Source organism: Vicugna pacos, chromosome 1 (genome assembly GCF_048564905.1).
Source record: "Vicugna pacos chromosome 1, VicPac4, whole genome shotgun sequence".
NCBI classification, from domain to species: Eukaryota; Metazoa; Chordata; class Mammalia; order Artiodactyla; family Camelidae; genus Vicugna; species Vicugna pacos.
Genome location: NC_132987.1, coordinates 49203108 through 49224342, shown reverse-complemented (window position 1 = coordinate 49224342; position 21235 = coordinate 49203108). Strand labels below are relative to the sequence as shown.

Here is a 21235-nt window from a genome sequence, read left to right as displayed (position 1 = left end):
TTTTCATTAAGTTTTTTGTTTCTTTGAGGTTGTTAATGAAAGCCTTTTTTTGAAGTTTTCTTCTTTTGAGCATAATCTTTTGTGTTTTGCAGGTTGCCTTCCTTCCCCCTTATTTTTTCAGTCTCCTGTCAAGCATATTTCCTTAAAACTCTGGTGATTCTTAGCTTCTTACTCATGCTAAAGAGGGAGGCGCTGAAACTGGGAAAGCCCTCTGCACGTGGTTGGGTGTCCTGGCTGTGGCCTCACTGCAGGGCGATCCTGCCAGGCTTTCATTGGGGAACCTCTGTCCGATCTTACGGCCTTTCCCCTTGGGCCAGCTGTGTTCTCTGAGGTGGAGCTTCTCCTTTTCTTCCTGGAGTATATAAGCTGACTGGACAGTTTGGGGGCTGACTTCAGGAGGAAAGCTGGGTGCAAAAACAGTAGCAAGTAAATTTTCCTTATTCCCCATTTTCAGCAGTTTGACCAACTTGAACTCTGCCTGTTTTCTTCCAGCTGAGAGACCCTCTGTGACTCTCTCCAGCAAATGTCTCTGGTCTCATGCTCTAGGGCAGAACCATCAATCATCTGACTGCAGAGTGAAAAGACCTGGGAGTCTAGCTGGTTCCTGGACACTTTCTAATGCAGTCTTAGTTGGTCCTGTCTTTGCCCCTTTCTGGTTCCACTAGCATCTGATCCTTCTGGAGGTTCTGCAGTATAGTTTTGTTTTCTGGCTTGCCAGACCATTTGCTTTGAATTCAGCATTTTGGGGTCCACTAACAGTCACTGCCACACAGCTCACGGAACTTTGCTGCGTTGCTTGCTCTCAAATCCTCGGTGTCCAGTGCGTTTATATCCTTTCCCTTTCAAACTCCTGTACAAACTCCTGTACAGTTGTGGAAGTTTCTGAGGGACCAGAGCAGTATTATTACCAGGAATAATTTTCTACAACCTCTCTGAAGAGACTGCAGAAAAGTTCACAGTTGAGCATTTTGCAAGTGGGTTTTTAGACATACTGTTATCCAAATCCAATGACTTTTTTGAGGTATTAGGTGTTTTGCCTGGATTGAATCAATTAGTATCCATAACAAAATAAAAAAGTGTTTGTTTTCCATATTTTTTAGCATATGCTTGAGTTTTAGTTTTGCTTTGTTACAGCTGGTTGGTATCACATTGGCTCACCTGGATACTTTCACCTTAAAGCTGAACAGTGACTCGTGAATTGCTAATTCATTATCCTTTCCAATGTGACTTGGAGTATTGAGCCATAATGTTCATTTTTTGTTATTTTAACCCATAGTGGTAAAATATTTGCCTATTGGCAAACATTGCCCTACTATAGAGAAAATTAAGTTGAGGCAAGATGAACTTCTGTTCCTGCGACTGGGTGAAATGCTATGCTTCATTATAAAGATAATGCAAATTCCAACACAGTATATTAAAGAAAAAATTCTTATTGAGAATTTAATATTCTAATTTTTCTTTTAAATCTTTGCATTTCTCATTTTCCTAACAAATATTTGAGAATATTTCATTTTCTCCTGTGTGGTGATCAGTGTATCACATGAGTTTAATATACAAAAGAAACTGAAACTGGATGAGTTTGATGGTTTCAGAAAGTTATGGCCAAAACATTCCAGTGTTTGGTGGCTAAAAGAGTAAAGTAAATAAATCATGTTGATATTTTTGTAAATGGTGGAGTAAGACAGCTTCATTCTTATGTTTTTGTTGTTCTGGTGGTGAAAGTTTATTGAACTTCATTTAAAATTTTGCTTTTGCTGAAAATAGAATAGCTTATTGACAAAACTTAGTGTCAATCAGAGATGTAAAATAAAAGTCTACATATATTTTCCTAGATATAAAAAAGCATAATTATAAAATAATTTTTCAAAAATGAAAAACACAATTTGAAGCACATGTCACAAATATTCATGTAATACCAAGACTTTTATTTCATGTACATGCTCAGCTTACCCCTGGCACTCAGTCTCTCAACTCAGAGAAACTTGTTAGCTTCTTAGTACCCTCCAGGATATTTGATGCATACACTTACTTAATTCTAAAACTTGCCCACTGCTGACTTGTTACTGAACTCTTGTTTTTCAGGTGTTCTTGCAGGTCATGACAACCGTGTCAGCTGTTTAGGTGTAACTGATGATGGCATGGCTGTGGCAACAGGGTCTTGGGACAGTTTTCTTAGAATCTGGAATTAACAGTGCATACAGATTTTCTGTTCTCCACCGATATCTGGAGAAATCCGTACTACAGCCTATAGCTGTGAAAAAAGAATTTACCTTATATTTGCAGGTGAAGATTTTTCTATTGAGATTATTATATACAAAAAAAGAAGCTTTCAGTAAACTACAAAACAAAAAAAAGGTGAAAAAAACAAGGTAAAGGTGCTTGCTAAGATCAGAAGGACCAGTGCATTAGAGAAGTTGAGCTAACTTAACCTTGAATTTTTGCTTGTACTCAGTCTATTTGTGTAGAACAGAATGTATACACTATAGCAGCCTGTCATGTTTGATTATATGTATGTGTTGCATTTTTAAAGAACTATATTTTTAACTTTGTATACATAAGAAGTGTCACATTTTTGAGTTTTGTAATGGAGGAACGAGGCACAGGAATAGATGAAGTGATACCATAGGTGTGTGTACTGATGTTGGTAGAAAGTCTCTTTGAACTCCATTCTTTCTTTCTAATCTGAAAGAAATCCTGGTCACTACTGGTTAAGAATGCTGATAGGCCTAGGTACCGCGGAGGGGAGTCCTTCTGATTATCATTAGTTTCTAGTACATCGTTTGCCATCTTATCAATTTAACTAAGTGCTCATATTCGGTCCTTTGAGGGGGACATAATCATAAGGAAGGCCAGGGAATAGAGCTCTCACTCTGAAATTTTAGACATACATAAGAAACTTGTATTATGTTAATAGGTAGATAGCAGTAATCACATATAAATGTAGGCATTTTAAAAAGCTGGTTAGGATCAAATGACACTTTAGGTAGCATTCTAAATAGTTGGGCTTTCCTATTGATTTCGTATTCTAGAACTGAGTTGTAGAGTGCCCTCACTGTTTCAGAAGATTGATAAACATTTGGATTGTCCTTGCATCTGAAGAATTTCCCCGCAATGTTCTCCATCAGTATGCATCTAGACAGGAAATACAATGTAACAGCATTACATTTTTGAAAGAAGTGTAAAAGCTAACCAATCACTAGACATGACGAGTTATAATTGTAACAAGGTTGCTTTATGAATTTATGTTCACATAATATAAAATCTGAATTGATGGAAACTATCTGTGCCTTCAAAAATTTAAAAAGGAAACATTCAAGCTTTTTGATCTTAATATTTCTTTCCTTTGCACAAAATATTGGTTTCTAAGTGGTTTTGCTTCAAAGAAAATCTAAAGTGAGCCCCACTTTAAAGCAAAAAGAAAATTCTAAGAGCAGTTCTTCAAGGAGCCAGAGGAAAATACTAAGCAGTTCCTCTGCTTGTCAATGATACAATAATGTGGCTATTACTAGAGCGTGCCCCCCTGAGCTTAAACAAAGGTACATTCCCCTTTGGATTTTCTCTACAAATAACCCAAATGATTGACAATAGAAGACTGTCTTGCCTGATGGTGAAGTCTTGGGGTTTTTCCAATAAAGAAGTGTATTGTGTTTTGTAACTTAGTAAACTGTCAGTTACTGTTGACATAGGTCTGTTAACTTTTGATCACTTGTAACCTTAACCTAAATACTCCCAAATTTTACTTGTAAATTTTCATTTTTATATTGTGAATGTGCTAATAAGTGCACCAACCTTATTAAGTATAATTAAGTCAGTAACAGTTTTGTGTAGATCAGTTGATACTAAAAAGAGAATAAAATGGAAAGAGGATGATTAAGATACAGGACCAAAAAATCCAGACTATTGTAGATAGCAGGCATGAATGTATATTTATATATAAGACTTCTATGAACTTTTGCTGTTAATGACTATGGACTATTTACATCACTTCATAAAGAGCAGCTCTTTGAGATAAGGTAAGGATATTTTAAAGGAACATATTCATTTCCAAAAATAGGGATGGTTGCCATGTGGTTCAGCAATTTATTCCAAAATCCTGTTCAAGAAAGCACTTCTGCCATGTGCAAAATAGCCTTATAAAGAGTATCTCCTCTACTTTGTTGGTGGTTCTAGTAATAAGACACTTTAGCCAGAGAGGCACACAGACAAGTATTCTAGTCTTAAACATGTTAATAAAAATGATTTGATGTTATTAAATTTTTTATAGTTAAAAGGCATTTCCCATAATTAAATATGTACTAGGCAACTGAAAACTGACCACTGTTATAGCTAATTATACATGAATGACTGAATGGTGACCTTATTACCACATTAATTTAGTAGTTAAACCTTTTGTTTTCTAGAGGTATGCGTTCCAGTTGCTAGATATATTTGTTTACTTGTGGTTTTGAGTTCAGCAGATTGACCATTTCTTTTGTGCATAAGACTTCCTGAAATCAGTAAGAGTGTATAATTAATTTATAGAAGTACAGTATAGTTTGAATCTTAGTTTTTCAAAATCTTAATATGCCCATACATTGTAAGAAAGTTGCATCAATATTGTAGTTCCGGTGCCTAATAATTTTTCTTTTTACCTTGTAAGAAAGATTTAAACATAATGTGCCTCAGTAGGTTTACTTATAGATTCTTTATTCACTTCATAAAGAACAGTTTTTAAGATGTTGCAAGAATATCTTAAAGGCACATATTCTTTTCTAAAACAAAGTGGAGGGATTGCCACGTGATTCAGCACATCATCCCATAAACCTGCCCAAGAAAGCACTTTGTGCTGTCAGCAAGGACATTGCTTTCACTCTGATGGAAAGGCCTCATTTTTGGCAGCTATGCTATTAGAGATTTAGACTGCATACTCCAAGGTCCTCCCTAGCTCAGATTTTTACAGTTGTGAGTCCATGGTTACAACAGCATGTTGAGTTCCATCTTCAGAGAGGCAAAGATTTGGCTTAATATTTCAAGAGATACTTAAAGAGATACTTCTCAATTCTCCAATAGAGCCTAGTAGGCAATCTCCTTATTTTAATTTAGAGTCAGCTGAACTGATTAATATTGCATGAGGATAGTGAATTAGTCTCCTAGACATAACAGATGTAGATGCTTCTCGAATACGTTAAGTAATTTTAAAGTTAACCTACTGAAAGAGAAATGGAGCTTCTCCAGGTGACAAAATGAAATTTTTATTATTATTAAAAAAAATACCGTGTCAATATTACATGGCTAATCTCCAACACTTTTGATGTCTTAGATTTAGTAACAAATTAAGACTTTAACTGTTTTAAAAATGAAGATGTTCAGGGAAATTTATGCTTGATTATTGGTGAATGTCTCAGTTTAAATTATAACACAGTTGAACACTTGTGACCTACCTGTTGATGTGTTTAAAGTTAATGGAAACCGATTAAACAATCTCCCAAATGGGCCTATCATTTTAATAATAATGTTCTAAAACCTTTAGGGTATGATTCAGGCTTAAAAACATTTTAAAGTTAAGTGCTATGTTCAGTTTCTAATATCCCTTTTGCCATTGTGAAAAGTGAAATTTTAAATGGTTTCTTACCTCCTGTTAGAATTTTTAAAACACTCACCAGTCAGACTATCTTTCTTGTGAGAAAGGGTAGCACAATGAATAAAACTGGTATTTTAAATTAGATTAAGTAGAATGTGAAGTACATTTCATAATTAATAGTTTTTCTCCCATCATTTTCAGTTTTCTTAAATTCAGTGCAGTATTTAAAAATGTTGGTTACAATAGGTACTCATTAAAATGGTTTGTGATTGAATGTCTAAGTTAGCATAGTTTAAAAAAATAATTTATTAATCAGGTTGATGGTACACCTTGTATTTAGCAAATTTGTTTGCATGTTGATAAAATTTCCTGTCTTTTTTCTTAAATCCAATTATTGAGCCTATAAAATAGTTGATTAATGCAGCATATGAAAAACTGGTTATGTGTTTCAACTGGTGTTATATGTGCCTGACAAAATCTTACATCATCAGTATTTATTTTTTAATAGAACTTCAGTGATATACTTGGTAAATACTTCAAGCCTTTTCTGTCTCTTACACAATGGTGCTCTATCCTATTGTTTTCTCTTTTCAAAGAAGCATCTGAACACTTGCATTTGCGTATTCTTATCCAAAGGCATTGACATCTAAGTGGGTTTTTAAAGTTGATCAAAATGTTTTTCTTCACCTAGAATGGTTTCTACACTTGTGGCCAACTGAATCTGAATGTCAGTAGTTTGTAGTTAGACTATGGGAAGGTGAATGTACTAGATTAAAGCTCTTATAAAAAGCTTTACACCAAACTATGGACTTGTATCATGATTTAGCAGTATTCTTGGATCTTTCCTGCACAGTGATTCATTCCTTTATTTGTGCAGTAGCTCTGTGAAATAATGTTGCTGTGAATTGATATTGTAATCAATAAAGTGCTTTTAACCAGATTTCATGTAGCATGTTTTAAGTCAATTTTTAGTAGCATCACTTTTAGTTAAGTCCCAGAACTAAACTCCAAGCCCAGTATTTCATGCTCAGCTCTGATTCCTTTATCTAAACACAGGTAATTATTTTGTCATAAAAAATGAATGGGCTGCTGGTAGCAAGGAAGAGACTGGAGTGCCACTGACCTATCCTATAGCACTGTGAATGTTAGCCTACTATTAAAAGGCCACAGATTTTCATTAAAAAGCAAAATTACATCACTCTTTCCCTAAAGCTCCCCTTTAGGATAAAGATGAGCCAGTCTCCCCAGGATAGTTTATATGTCTACCATAAAAATCATTAATAAAAGGTTAAAACTCACTAAATGCCAGTATAAATGCTACATTTACCAACTATCAGGCAAACAAGTTTTATTTTCACCTTGTAAGCTTGCATACTTATAAAATGTAGTGTTGTAAAAAGTTTAAGCTTATACAAAGTTTATAAATAATTCTGCAAACATACATAGCAGACAAGTAAATGTGCAATAACCTTGAACTACATCAGCTGTATAAATCACATCGTTTCTTTATAATTCACGGGCTTGGTCATAGGTGTACTTATCTCCTGGTGTAAAGGTTGGGTTTCATTATTTTAGTATCCCATTTCCAACGTTCATACATTTTCGAACTTAACAGGCACAATTGCCTTCAAGCTAGTGATGGAGAACTTTAGTATAAACTTACTCTCCAGAACCACTATTCCAGGAGTTCCCAAACTTTAGCATGTATCAGGATCACCTAGTATTTGATTCAGTAGGTCTGGTGTGAGACAGAAGTTGACAAGTGATACTGTTGATCAAGGAACTAACTTTGAGAACCACTGTGCTACAGTAATGCGGTGACACCAAACCACTATGCTATTTCAAAAGTTCAAGTACTTGCATATATATATTAAGGCCTTGAACTCATAACCTTAATCAGTAGTACTCAGTCCTAGACATCAGTTTTTTATGTTATAGTTGTTATCTAATCCCACTTCTTGGTGGCTTGTATCGTTTTTTGGTTATAAAGCAACATCATTAGCTATAAACCAATATCTGTTTGGATTTGAATATTGCATCATAGTATCTGATGTGCTTAAAAATGTGTTTTTAAAAGGCTTCTATGGCCTAAATGTTATTTTCTCTTTAAAATATCCTAAGAAATAGTGTTGCACCTTCTATGAAAAGACTGGAATATCCACAAGCCTTAAAGGCACAGAAAAGGAAGTAGTCATTATTAAAAGAAAAAAGCCTGGAACATCCTTCCCTGGAAAAGCAGCACACACTAAAGCATGGTGTCTTCTGGGATTGTGCATTTCTAACAAGCGTGTAGGTTATGTTGATTTGGTGGTCCTCAAAATTACATTTTGTTCAGCAGAGCCCTAGAATGTCAGTTTTAAGTTTCAGTTAGTTTTTAACAGAGAAACAGACACAATTCTTGAACCCCAAAACATTTCATTACGGTACAAAATACAGTCATAATTTTTAACCGTGCCCTGACAAATTCATACAATTCAATAAATATAAAAGCTACCGGGGCAGGGGCGGGGGATGACGACAATCCAGCAGTATCCTTGGCAAGCACCTTCTGAGGAACACTGTTAAACATACGTTGACTGTAACCACCCAAAATTCAGACCTTCCATATCTTTGGCTATTTTTATCACTTCAAACTTGACTTCTAAGACTGAGATAGAAAGCGTTCTTTACTGGAATCAGAGTTGAGGCTGAAAATGTTTCTTTAGAAACAGGTGAGCAAACCTAGACCCAGATACTTTTATAAGAGACTATTTGTAATAACAAACCTGAATACTGTTTTACATCAGTTTTAATGGCAATAAAAGGAGTAAAAACAGCATTATGTATTAGTGGTTTACATACCTGCTGGGATGGCAAAAGTGATTGTAACCTGCATAAATAATACACTCAAGAACATTCCACACTCCCTTGTGGTTAGAGCAGTGCAGTTTATAAAACAAGAAGGTGACTATTCCCATTCAAGTAGGCATCAAAAATTAGTTTTGAGAAAGAAGATGAAAAGAGCATTCTCTAACTCCTGGATGCCAGGAAGCAGAGTTTTTCAGAATCAAAAACAAAGACAGCCCTAATTAAGAGCAAGGCCCCACCCCTCAGGGGTCACAGAGTTGGTTCTTTTGCTTCTAACGAATTCATTATTGTCACACAAAGGATCTTTCCTTACCCAAAATTAAAACTAGAGACATCATAGCATTCTTCAGAAATGCAAACACCCTGAGACAGATCAATACCAGAATCTACTCAAGGATTTGCTACTTAGATACAGTTAGTATAATTCATAAAGTCACTTCATAAAAATAACTGCCCCAACCTTACAAGCTCCATTTTCTCCTATGATGTTTACCAAGGCAATCTCTTAAGATTCTTCTTCATTGCTTGAATGTAGAAACTGCTTAGTAAAATTCTCCAACTCACTTTCAAGTTGAACAGCTTTATTTCTAATTAAAAACAAAACAATCTAATTATCATAAAGGTCAGTGGGAAAAAAATGCGTCCTATTCAAATCTTAAAAAAAAAAACACTAGCCAGCTGTTGCTACATTTATCTGAACTCAGATTATTAACCCTTTTTAAAGCACTTATTATATGTGCTACTATAACTTTGCAACAAACACAGAATCCAATGTTCAGGACTTTAAAAAAAGGTATACTGAGATAAAAGACAAAATCTTTAACAAGAATGAAAAGCTTATGAGACAGTGGAGTCGTATCACCTTACATAGGAGTTATATCCTAAGTCACATGGATTCCCTTTAAGTTAAGCACTTTATGTATATGTGAAGTAGCTGGCAGATGTCAAAGGAACATGGTGGACCAAAAAAAAATGTTTTTTAATATTAGAACTGTACTTGATGGAGCCAAATGCCCATAACAAGAGAGGGGAAAAAAGAATGAAAACAGACAGGGCAAAACAGGTTTGTGTCTTCCATACAATGCCAGGGCGCGCGCGCACACACACACACACACTCTCTCTCTCTCTCTCTCTCTCTCGATTTTTTTTTCTTGGTCTTCTTTCATTGCTACGTGTATATGGTCAAGGCCATATAAGTTAAATGTACATGTGAATTTCTTCAGGTATTTCTTCAGGTAACTCTAAAGCATTAGTTAACTTCTATCTGAATGGCTAAGCCTAATTTAGTAATAACGGAAAGTCCAAGTACTGTTAATATTCTAAATTTTCCTGTTAGGAAAAGAATTAGCAGATCAAAAATATTATTTATTCAAGTCAGTCTGGCCAAAATCTGAAAGCTATGTAAGTGCCAATAATCTATTTTATCATTTGCTTCTTTAACTACAAGGTGAAAAAGTATTTAAAAAGTATACTTAAGTTAAAAAAAAAATTTCTACTGGGTATAGTTTCATCAAATTTGAAAGGCTTTATTTGGAGTGATCTAACTTAAAATAGGAGCGATGGAATATAGGAAATTCACTTGGGTGTGTGTCTGTGCATGTGAAGGGAGGCTGGGGTTGAAGTGACAGGCAGTCAGTTACCTTTTCCAGACACACTGAAACAGGTACCACGAGAAGATGGCTGCCAATCAGATTAAGATACCATAGGTAAATGCTATCACAGGTGTTCTAAACATGTGTCTAAAAATCCAGTTCACAAGGACAGCCTCTCCAATTTGCAGACACTGGACACTGTTTTTATACAGGCAATTTTATGGAGCATGTGTCCTGGCAACTAGCAGCAGGGAACAAATGATGTTTAATGATTCTCCTAGATTTGTAGGTGAGCCAGCCAATGGGTAATAAAGCTGAAAGTTAAGAACTGCCAAGAAGTATAGACCTGGTGATGACACTTCTGGTCTTGTTCCCTCACCAGACTCCAAAGAATCCATGACAAGTCATATTAAACCAGAATTCCACATTATCTTAGGGTATCTTGTTTACTTTTGTTGCTTCAAATTTAAGTATACCTAACAGTCTCCAGTGAGAACAGAAGTTACAGGTCTTGGATATATACAGGACTGAAAACTCATACATTTAATTACAGAACTTCTGCTCTGAAAAGGCACTAATGTAGCTTAACAGAAAGCTTTAAGTGTACATCTAAAAAATTCCTTTAAGTTCAGATTTTTCTTGTTGAAATTAGCTTTCATTGAAACTGTAAAACATATGGAATTCAATATGGGAAATTATAATTAAGTCAATAAAGTCAAAATTTTTTAACAAATTTGCTAGTGATTTTACATAATTATATTTCAGTAATGAGATAGATAAATGTTCGTATTATTGAGAAAAAAAAGGTTCAAATACCTTAAGAGCTTTGCATTGTGTTGTATTTTCTCCAGTTGATCTATTTCTTTGGATAATCTAGCAATTTCTTCTTCTAGATGTCTTTGTGTAATATCAACTTGTTGGCACAGACGAGCAAAAGTGGTTGCCATTTCCCTTAAAATAAAAAACAATTTTATCAGCAGTCATGAATGCCTTTCAAAATGAATACACTTTAATTTAAAGCTTATATAAAAAAGAGATCACAAGTTAAAAAAGTCCCAAAACATTAGGTCAAAGAATACCGCTAAGAATGGTGTGAGGGTGGGTATGACGCTTCTAAGCTTAATTTGATGGTGGCCTCAATTTCATCTGGCCTCAAGACAAATGCTCAATGAGTAATATTACTCTGCCATGTTGCTGTCAATATGAGTAAACGATAAAACAGCAGAGGCTAGATATATTTATTCAGAAGCACAATAAGCCTTACTCTTGTCCCCTGCCTATATAAAAATAAATTACTAAATAGGAAAAAAATTTAATGAACTTTGGTGACTCAGTCAAAAATACTTTAAGTTATAGACACATTTAACCATGTTTCTAGAACCAAGGAGTTATATTTGTGTGCCAGTTAATATATTAACTTTGGCAAATATTATGTTTATATTTTTGCATGCCTGGTAGATGGGTACCTCTGGAATTTAATTTAGTGGTCGCAACCCTGTGCCCTCACTGTTACCATTCCCTGCAGCTTTAACTAGATTGGTACAGGCTTTGATCTTGTGTCTGAAACAGTTTTATCTTCCTGCAATTCTTGTCTCAGTCTAAAGCACTTTATGTAACACACCACTGCGAAGTTCTTTGTTCTAGAGCTAAACGTTTTCCAAACCCTAGTCCCAGTGTTAGATTTACACTCAAATAGACACCCCTCCTCACCCCCACCATAACACATCTGCTACACTGAAACTGTGTCATGTTTCTGAACATATGCCTTTCCCCCTACCTTCTTGCCTTTGGTTTTGGCTGTTTTCTCTGTTCACTCTCTATTCTGCATGTTCAAATCTCATCAGGCTACCTCTCCTCCAGGAAACCTTTATTATCCACTATCCTTCATGATTTAAGATTCTAGAGCCTCACATTATGAAGCTCTCATATTACTTAACACTTCTCATCTTTTATTAAAATTATGTGCATGTTGCTTCTTCTATGAAATTGCAATCATCTTTAGCTCAGAAAACTTTCTAAGTCAGCTCTCAGTAGAATTCTAATACAGAACATTATACACTGATTTGACGAGAGTTCTATATATTTTTACTTAATCAGTGAAACAAATATTTAAGATACATAAAAGAAGAAACTCAGTGGACCCAGGTACTTATTATTATAATAAAATTCTCTGTAGAGTTTAAAAAAAAATGCCTTTAAACTTATAAATCTGGGCTGTCCCAGTACAAATAAATTACATTCACCTCCATGAATTCTGAGCCCATTTGTTTGATATCATTCTATCTTTTCACTTTGGTGGCAATTACAAAACATCTTCACGTCGTGTTAATTCTTTGAGCTGCACTCTTACTCATCCATTTCTGCATGTAAGTCATACTTCAATAACGCTTTAAAACAAAAACACAGATGAATCTTTCGACTTACTGTTGTACTTGATGGCTGCAGTTGGCGCTCGTGAAGCTTACAATCATCTGCAGTTTTTCAGTTGCATAGCTCACAAACTGCTGTTTAAAGGCTCTCTCCTTGGCACGGGTGGTCCAGGTCAGCCTTTCATAAAGGTACAAAGCTCCATACATACTTAATGAAACAGATATGAGTTTCCAGCCTACAGTTTTCCAAATCTGTAAGATAAATACACAGCTTACTCTGAGAAGGAAAGCCACCACTGGGGAGATGCATGTACTAAAAGGCTTCAGAAAACTCATCAGTTCCCTACAGAGCTAAGTCAGACCCATTTTTTAAAAATGTATATTCTTTCTCTGTGAGAAAATATGAAATTATCAGAAATCAAGCTGAAAAGGGGACAGCATGTAACAATCAGGCAAGAACTTTAACAACCTGTCAGAAATTTGGTAAGTTGATTCAATGTGTTGCAAAACGGGATGTTAATATTTTTTTAGGTCAAAGGTTTAAAAAAACCCAAACAAGTAAACCTATGCTGTTAATGATAAGAAAAAAAATTCTAAACATAAAAGAACTACCACAAAAAGTATCATCTAATACTTCAAGGCAGATCCCTTTGGTATTCAGAGGCGGCTAGATAAGGGACTTGGATTATTCCTGTTACTTTAATGTACAAGTGTTGTTTCTTTGTGTGCCGTGATGTAAAAATAGGAAGCATTGTTTAAAAACTTATATTGTGGTAATCATTACACAATATATACATATATTAAGTCACCTTGTACACCTAAAACTAAATACAATGTTATATGTCAATTATATTTTTAAAAATAAATTTGAAAAACATTTAAGATTACACTTGTGAAACTCTTAATTCACTAATTTTAACCTACAAATTTTCATGTCATTTTATAGATCCTGAAAACAGAGAGGTAACTACACCTTTCTTCTTCTGATCTAGCAGACAGCTTTGCAAAAATTCCAATTTTAATTACATTAATAAACACTGTTTCTTACCACGCCTCCAACAACAATGATGCCCATAGACGTTCTAGATGTAAGAGAAGCTAATCCCGTTATTAAGGTAACCATGAATTCTTCCTGTGATGCATTATCTGGTGTTGCTGGATTAGTAGGAGCAGTAGGAGTAGAAGCTAAAGATCTGGGGAGCTGGTAAGGTTGGGGAGAAAAAGGATTAATTCAATTAAACAACTATAAATGGAACAGTCACATTTACAAAATTCTATTGTATTCTCTTTTAAAATTATAGTAGTAAATCTACAAAAAGAATGACTTCAATTAATGAGTTTACCATAAATATATGAAGAAACTAAAAATGGTCTGAAAATTATCTTCTATGACATGGACCAATGATATCATGAAGAATAATGAATCTTCATAATATACAATGGGTCTACCTGTAACAATATGCCTTCAACTCTTAAGAGTAATTAAAAACAAAAATTTTTTCACACCAAAAACAACATCCTTTAAAAAAAACTGGACGTCAAAACTAAAACACTTACACTTTAAAAATACACAATAAAAAAAAATTAAAAGACAAGCCACAGACTAGAAAAACATACATAGTTTGAAATCATATATCTGGTAAAGACCTGTATCTAGAACATATCAAGAACTCCTACAAGTCAGTAAGAAGCCAAATAACTCAATTTAAAAAATGGGCAAATGATCTGAATACACATCTCAGAAAATAAGATACATGAATAAGCACATGAAAGATGTTCAAAATCATTAGTCATTAGGGAAATAAAAATCAAAACTACAATGAGATACAACTTTATATCTGCCAGAGTAAAAAAGACGTAACAAAGTCTTGAGAATGTGGAGAAACAGAACCTTAATACGTTGCTAGTGGGAATGTAAAATGGTGCAGCTGCTTTGGAAAAGTTTGGCAGTTCCTCAGATGGTTAAACATAGAGTTACCATATGGCCTAGCAATTTCACTCCTAGATATATACTCAAGAGAAATGAAAACAGATGTCCACATAAAACCAGTACATGAGTATTAATAACGTCATTATTCATAATAGCCACAAAGTATAAACAACTGAAATGTCCATCAATTGATGAATGGATACGTAAAATGTGTGATCTTCGTAATGGAGCATTATTCAGCCATTAAAAAAAGGAATGGAGTATTGATATGCTGCAATACTGTTGCATCATGCACCATGACAACGAACTTTGAGAACATTATGTTAAAGTGAAAAGTAGCCAGTCACAAAAGGCCACATTTTGTATGATTTCATTGATAGGAAAAGTCCCGGAAGAGCAAAAATGATAGCTACGAAACCTGACTGGCAGTAGGGTTGGAGGCAGGAATGATAACAGACTGCAAATGGGCATAAGGGTATCGTTTGGGGTGACAGAAATGTTCTAAAACTGGATTGTGGCAATGGTTTTACAACTCCATAAATTTTCTGAAAAATTACTGAATTGATAAATTCAAAACATTTTTTAAATGCTTATATTTATTCCAACTTACCTGAATTATAGAAACAAAAACTTTTAAGATAAGAAAACTTAAAAAAAAAGTTTTAAAAGTGAATGCAGAACAATCTACAACAGTACTGAATGAGAATTCTGAGATTGGCTTTCTCTTACACATAGTATACCTAATTCAGAAATGGCTCTATATCACAAATACTAGCTCACAAATAAGCAACTCTGACACAGCTAATTCTATAGAGAAAATCACATAAAAAAGGAGACTCAACTGGTAGAATCAGATACGTTTCTGCATGGTTCAGCAATATCCACCTAATAAAAAGCCTACTCCAAAAAAAGAAAAGAAAAAAATAAGACATGTATATATAATACCTGAAAGATAGGTTCTGATAATCCTAGAAGCACCCGCTGAGCATTTGTAGGGCCCAAGAAACGATGGACAAGGGAAGACCAACCCAGGGAAAAATGAAACACAATATCCTCTTGAAAATCTGAACATAACTTGTGGCAATTTAGGTCATAGCTGAGATCAAATTTCTTGCAAGGAATCAGTGTATGTAGTTTATTCTGTACACCAGCTGGAAGTAATGGCTTCAAATTTTCTAAAAAGAACAAAATTTCATTTTAAGAAACAACAGTATATAATGTTTTACATCTTATAAAATACCTAAAGGATTTTACAATAAATCTTTCACCAAAAAAATAAACAAAAAAACTACACATGAACTTGTAGATATAAAAATTACCAATAATTTCTTGCTGGGATTGAAGCATTGAAGCATTGACTTCATTGGTGCACCGATCAGCCAAATTTCTTCCCATTCCATCTTCTATGTGCTTATTTAATTCCTGTTAACAACGGTAAATGACCACATTATTTTTTCCCTGGAACATATGCAGATTTTATTAAAAACTTAAAAAAAATAGTAAACATTTATTGATCTTATTCTTTTCTAAAAGGATAACTTTTCTGTATACTTTACAGTTTATGTTTATTATGAGAGTAAACAGGAGATGTTAATAGTTTAATCATGTCCTGATGGCCACGTAAAGACTAGAATGGCCAAACCACCAAAGAGTGGAATAAGAGTCAGAATAAGGTAAGGAAACTGTATTTGAGTAACATTTAACTACAATTTAACTTACATTTTTATATACTTTCAGTACACTTGGAGTAGGATGAAACTCAGAACAAAATTCATCAACCAAAACAGAGAGTCGACAAATTTCATCTGTCATTGCACATGAAACCTAAAAATATTTTAAAAATCAGAATTAAAAACTTTAAAGATTACTGACTGCTCAAAAAGTCAAGTTAAAAAAACTTAAAAAAAATTCCTTTAAGGTAACAGATAACATTTTCAATATTATCAAAAATACTCTCATTCCTAGATATTATAGTCACAAAGCTAATGTTACCCACCTTGTTTGCCACCTCCTCTGTAACCTCCCTGATTTTCTTCTTAACATCCAGTGTTAAAAGGTTCATCTGGTTTCGGATAAAGTCCAGTCTATCAATTTGGTCTTCCCTCTCTTCTATTGAATAAACCCTGTAATAGTATGAAAAGTCATTATTATCAGGGTATATTAAAGCCCCAAAGAAATTAAGCACACTCACTCACTCACACATTGAATCATCTGTTAGCGTGATCCAAAAGCAACAACAACAAAAAAACCACACTGTATTTCAACATCTAAAAGGATTCAAATATTTCACTCATAAGATGTTTCACCGAAGCTTGGGTATAAACTCTCTCTGCTAATGTGGCACCTGAATCCCACAAAGGATTCATACTGATTCTAAAATCTCCACCCATTTCATAGATACAAACAGTCAAAATAGACCCAACTCAATACTGACTATATTTAATAAAAAGGGGCCAGTACATAGCATCCTGCAAGCCAAATCTAGCCAGATGCTAATAAAGCTTTCCTCAAATAGAGCCACATTGCATTCCTGTGCCTATTGTGTACATGTATTTGCTCTAAAACCATGGAACTGAGTAGGTGCAAAACAACACAGCATGGCCCACAAAGCCTAGAGTATTTACTATCTGTTAAAATTTGTCAACCCTTGGATGATACAGGAGAACAATGGCCTGAGATCCTTCTAAGATTATCTTTAGCTAAGAGTTCCCAAGACATAATCATACAAACCATCCTCAAATCACATCTTTTTTGTGCCAGATTTATTTCAATGTCCTATATTTTCATAAAAATTAGTGATATTAAGGTCAATCCAGTTGACCAATACTCACTTTAGCTACCATAATAAAGCAACCAAGCTCGTAATACAGAAACAGTGCACAGGGCTGGAGATCAGACTCTAGGGTTCTGACCCTTGTGTTTTAACAAATTCTGCAAATTCTCTAATTTTGTACATAATGCATTCCTGCGTCAAAATTAGGCAACAGACTTAGATATGAGTGGAGTTTTGTTCCCAGCAAAATCAAGTACATTTAAAATTCCCAATTTTTATGTCATCTTGGTCTTACTCTTAGATGCTTTATATCTTTCCTTTCATTGGCTTAAGCCCACTTCGAAGTCCAAATGAGGCTTCACATTGTTTGTCACATAAAACAATATCCTGATCTTTGTTTCAGGTGTACCAAGTTTGTGAGAACTACCCTTTTTTTTGATAGTGTTAGTACTTTTGTGTATTTGTTTTCTCCTTTATAAGATAATATAATGGAATAAAATTCTGCAGTACAGTATGACACATAGAGCAGTGTTTACCACATTCACTGGCTGGCAGGCAGTATCACCTTGTTCGTTTACAAGCCAATAAAAAGCCACAACTGGCATAAAAGAGTCATTTCAAGGTTTCAATGTATGCATATATGAAAGATGAGTGATGGGTTGAATGTAAAAAAGAGGGTCACCTGTTTTGGAAGTCTTTGAAAAATCCTGCTTGAAGAAGTGGTTCTTCCACTGGTTTAAAGATATTTTAAAGCCACTGAACATTTTAAAATCACAACTCATACACGAGAATACTGAGATCCAGCGAATGTAAATGATGTGTTCAAGGTTGTAGAAGAAATATTTAGTTTCAAATATTCACTTAAAATCATGTAAGTAGGCACCTGCCAAGCCTACAAGGTTGATGTTAGTGTGAAAAGTATTTAATAATGTAACAATTTGAACCTTAGTCTAAGGAATTCTAAGTGTCTAAAGAATTGACACAAAAACATTTTTATTTTGCAATAAAATGAATTCATACCTTTTCTCTGCTGCTGCCACGTTTACTGAATCCATTATGTTTTTCACAGTTTCTAGTATCTGTTTAGCTCTGATAGTGTGCTGTTCAAACTTTGTTTTCACTGCTGACTGCGAGATACACTCCTGCGAGGGCCCAAGCCATAACACATTACTGTAATTCCATCCCAACATTTTCAGGAATTTAAACACAAAAACTTGCTGTTCACATAAGGATAGAAAATAAATGTATGATAAACACAACTTAAAATTGTAAACGTTAAAAAAAATGACAAGGATACAAAAGTAAAAAGGCTTTAACAGCAAGTTCATATCTTTGTGTAATTTTACACAGTAATGTGCAATGGTTCTTTGACTATATTACATTTAAAAATAAATAAACAGGGTACTATTTTCAGTGTTACAAAATGTTTCCTCATTAGAATTATTAATTTTATTTGGATCACCTTTACTTCTAGTCCATCTACCTTGATTTTTCTCATATTTGCAATCAATAACCTAATAAAGTTCTTAATTGGGCCATGAATTAGAATTCTACATTAAAAATATTAGTTGAATGCTATGATTCACATAAGGTTATTTAAAAAGGACTTCTGTAGATTAAAGCTTGAACAAATTGAAAAATACTCTTTAACAGCAACAACCTAATAGTTCAAATTGTCTACAGAAAAATATCTATAGCTATTTCAAAGATAACACTACTATTGTCACTGGTCTATACTGTGTGCATACAGGTCAGAAGATCTTATCTCATCTGTTTCACCTTCAAGCTAACTGAAGCTCAAAACTCATTAATAGTTGTACAAATCAGTTAATGTTTCATGACCAGTGTTTTTTTTAAACAGAAGAAAATACATCAGAAAGTATCACATATAATGAATGTCTGTGAAATTTTATCTCAATTTCAATATATATACACACTACTTGTTATTTAAAACATTTACTGTGATTCACCATTAAAGCTTGCAAAATGATCAAATTAAAATTGGCCTTTCACTTTTTAACAGTCAAATTCTGTACTGACATAACATCTGGAAGCAACTGCAAGTATTAACAGAAAAATCCTATCTGGTCTTTGAACAATCAAGAAATGTTCATCTGGGTCACAACAATACCTACAATAGATGTTTTCTAGGAGATCATGCTTATCTTCTATGATAAAATTTTTTAAACTTGGAATATACTCCCAGACTCTCCAATATTTCCATGAATTCATCCTAAACTTTATATACATAACTAGTACAAATTATGGTAATTACAACCTAAAGTATTACTATCCTTTGTCAAAATAAATAGCTTCCAAGCTTTAGAAGGTATTCACTTAATACTCTGGTACTGTATTTGTTATCTTAAAATCATTAGTATATTACATATTCATTCAATATTCTATTTTTAATCCATTTTGCCTTCACTCTCTAAAATGATTATTTTGTTCACTTCACTAAGATAGAAGTTTTAAATTCTCCCTTGCCATTTTAGCTGTCACCTTTGGTATTTTGAGGTATAGAAAACAAAACAGATTCATTTCTTTAGCTAAAGGGCACATGAGGGTAATTCATTTAGTTAACAGTTTAAAAGCCTTCACTCAGAGCCTATGATTTTTTTTCACTGCATAGCCTCACATCTGCTCATGGTCAAGTCATTTATGCATCATTCAATTATCACTAATCCTGAAGCAAATTAGTGGTAGGAAGTTACAGTATTCCTGCTCTGTACATGCCAAAGCAAAAACCACCAATAACTACATAATATTCAACATTTAAAGTGCAAACTGCTTGTTTTTAAATGTCTAAAAAAAGCTTTGATTTTACTTTAAATAATGGTCTCAAAAATGGCCAAATTAACCTCAACAAAACTATAATAAAAGCATAAAAATGTCTTTAAAAGAAAAAAAGTTAAAGAAAATTCTATGTTCCTCGATGAAGCAGATCTAGATATCAGCAATGAAGACCCCAAATTTGTAGACAACAGCACAGTATTAGAGCTAGACTAGACAAAAAGAAAAGAACTCCAAGGTTATTAAGCAATATATGTTACTTCTTGATTCAAAAATACACGATGAACAAATATAAAGAAGAAAACAGGCAATCTTTTTCTAATTAAAAAGTATCCCACATTAATGTTCCCACTGATCATAAAAATACCAAGAGTCAATTGCAAGAGAAATACTCTATTCCCAAATAAGTATAAGAAATGGCAATTTAAATAAAGTTTCTTTACTGAACCATTTCTCAGAGACCTTCAAACATAATATGCTGAAGAATCTCTGCGGGGACATATACAGCATGCAGTAGTTCCCAGACTTATTTTATCAGGAACTCCAATTTCCAAAGGAGATACTTCAAATACTACAGCAGACAACTTAAATTCCATCTTGTCAGAGTCTCCTATAGGCTGCTTTAAAAATTATTAAAGATTTAGAAACAAAACAATAATCACATCTCAAGATCATCTGATTTTCTAATAGCATCTAAAGACAGCTGGCAATTTAATCATATGTAGTTACAAATTTGTAAGTATTAATATTCATATGTAATTAAAATATAAAACAAACTTGTCAGGTCCACTTAATAACAGACCCCAAACACCCAATAACATGTTATTCACCACTGCCAATGTGTTATTCTGAAATATTTTAAATGGACAGGAAAAGGGCAAAAAAGAACACCAAGATACAATATACCTTTCAAGTAAATATACCAAATGTTAACATTCAGCTTTGTTTACCTTTCCTTCTTTCTTTCCATACAAATATGTAGAGATAAGTCTATGCAGGTATTCATATATTTTTATACATACCTGTATATATATTTTCTTGCTGCACAATTTGACAGATCATTGCAACCACCACAACCTTACTACTAAATATATTAACATGTGTCTCCTAAGAACGGGGACATTTTCCTGTACAACCAGAAAATAATTATTGTACTCAGAACATTTATCACTGGGAATATTATTAACCTAACATACAGTCTATTTCCAAACTTTGCCAGTTGTCCCAAGAATGTCCTTTACAACAAATTCACTGACATTTTATTTTATACCTCTTTTCTATCATGCAACCAAAACTATTAAGAATAGTTAATGGCCAGATATTTGGGAAAAAAATTCAGATTTCTAAACTGCCTTCAGAATATACATCTGT

General features: G+C 33.9%; 2 protein-coding genes across 13 annotated transcripts in view; one reads left to right on the top strand and one right to left on the bottom strand.

The window, feature by feature from the left end:
• Window positions 1–6500, top strand: part of GNB4 (G protein subunit beta 4) — a 51178-nt gene extending 44678 nt beyond the window's left edge. For both annotated transcript variants that reach the window (XM_072961387.1, XM_072961394.1), the window contains exon 10: window positions 2083–6500. In XM_072961387.1, coding sequence (XP_072817488.1) covers window positions 2083–2189 — 107 coding nt within the window. In that variant the 3' untranslated portion in view covers window positions 2190–6500. The remainder of the gene's footprint in view (window positions 1–2082) is intronic.
• Window positions 1905–21235, bottom strand: part of MFN1 (mitofusin 1) — a 36253-nt gene continuing 16922 nt past the window's right edge. For 2 of the 11 annotated variants that reach the window (XM_072961329.1, XM_072961350.1), the window contains exons 10-18: window positions 18092–18288; window positions 16295–16421; window positions 16018–16122; window positions 15618–15720; window positions 15244–15473; window positions 13417–13569; window positions 12424–12620; window positions 10816–10950; window positions 7969–8994 (exon numbers count right to left, since the gene is read on the bottom strand). In XM_072961329.1, the coding sequence (XP_072817430.1) occupies window positions 8913–8994; window positions 10816–10950; window positions 12424–12620; window positions 13417–13569; window positions 15244–15473; window positions 15618–15720; window positions 16018–16122; window positions 16295–16421; window positions 18092–18288 (1329 nt within the window). In that variant the 3' untranslated portion in view covers window positions 7969–8912. Of the gene's footprint in view, window positions 3133–3789; window positions 3840–6891; window positions 7903–7968; window positions 8995–10815; window positions 10951–12423; window positions 12621–13416; window positions 13570–15243; window positions 15474–15617; window positions 15721–16017; window positions 16123–16294; window positions 16422–18091; window positions 18289–21235 lie in introns of those variants that run through there. The other 9 variants (XR_012072769.1, XR_012072771.1, XR_012072762.1 and 6 more) reach the window with 9 other exon arrangements.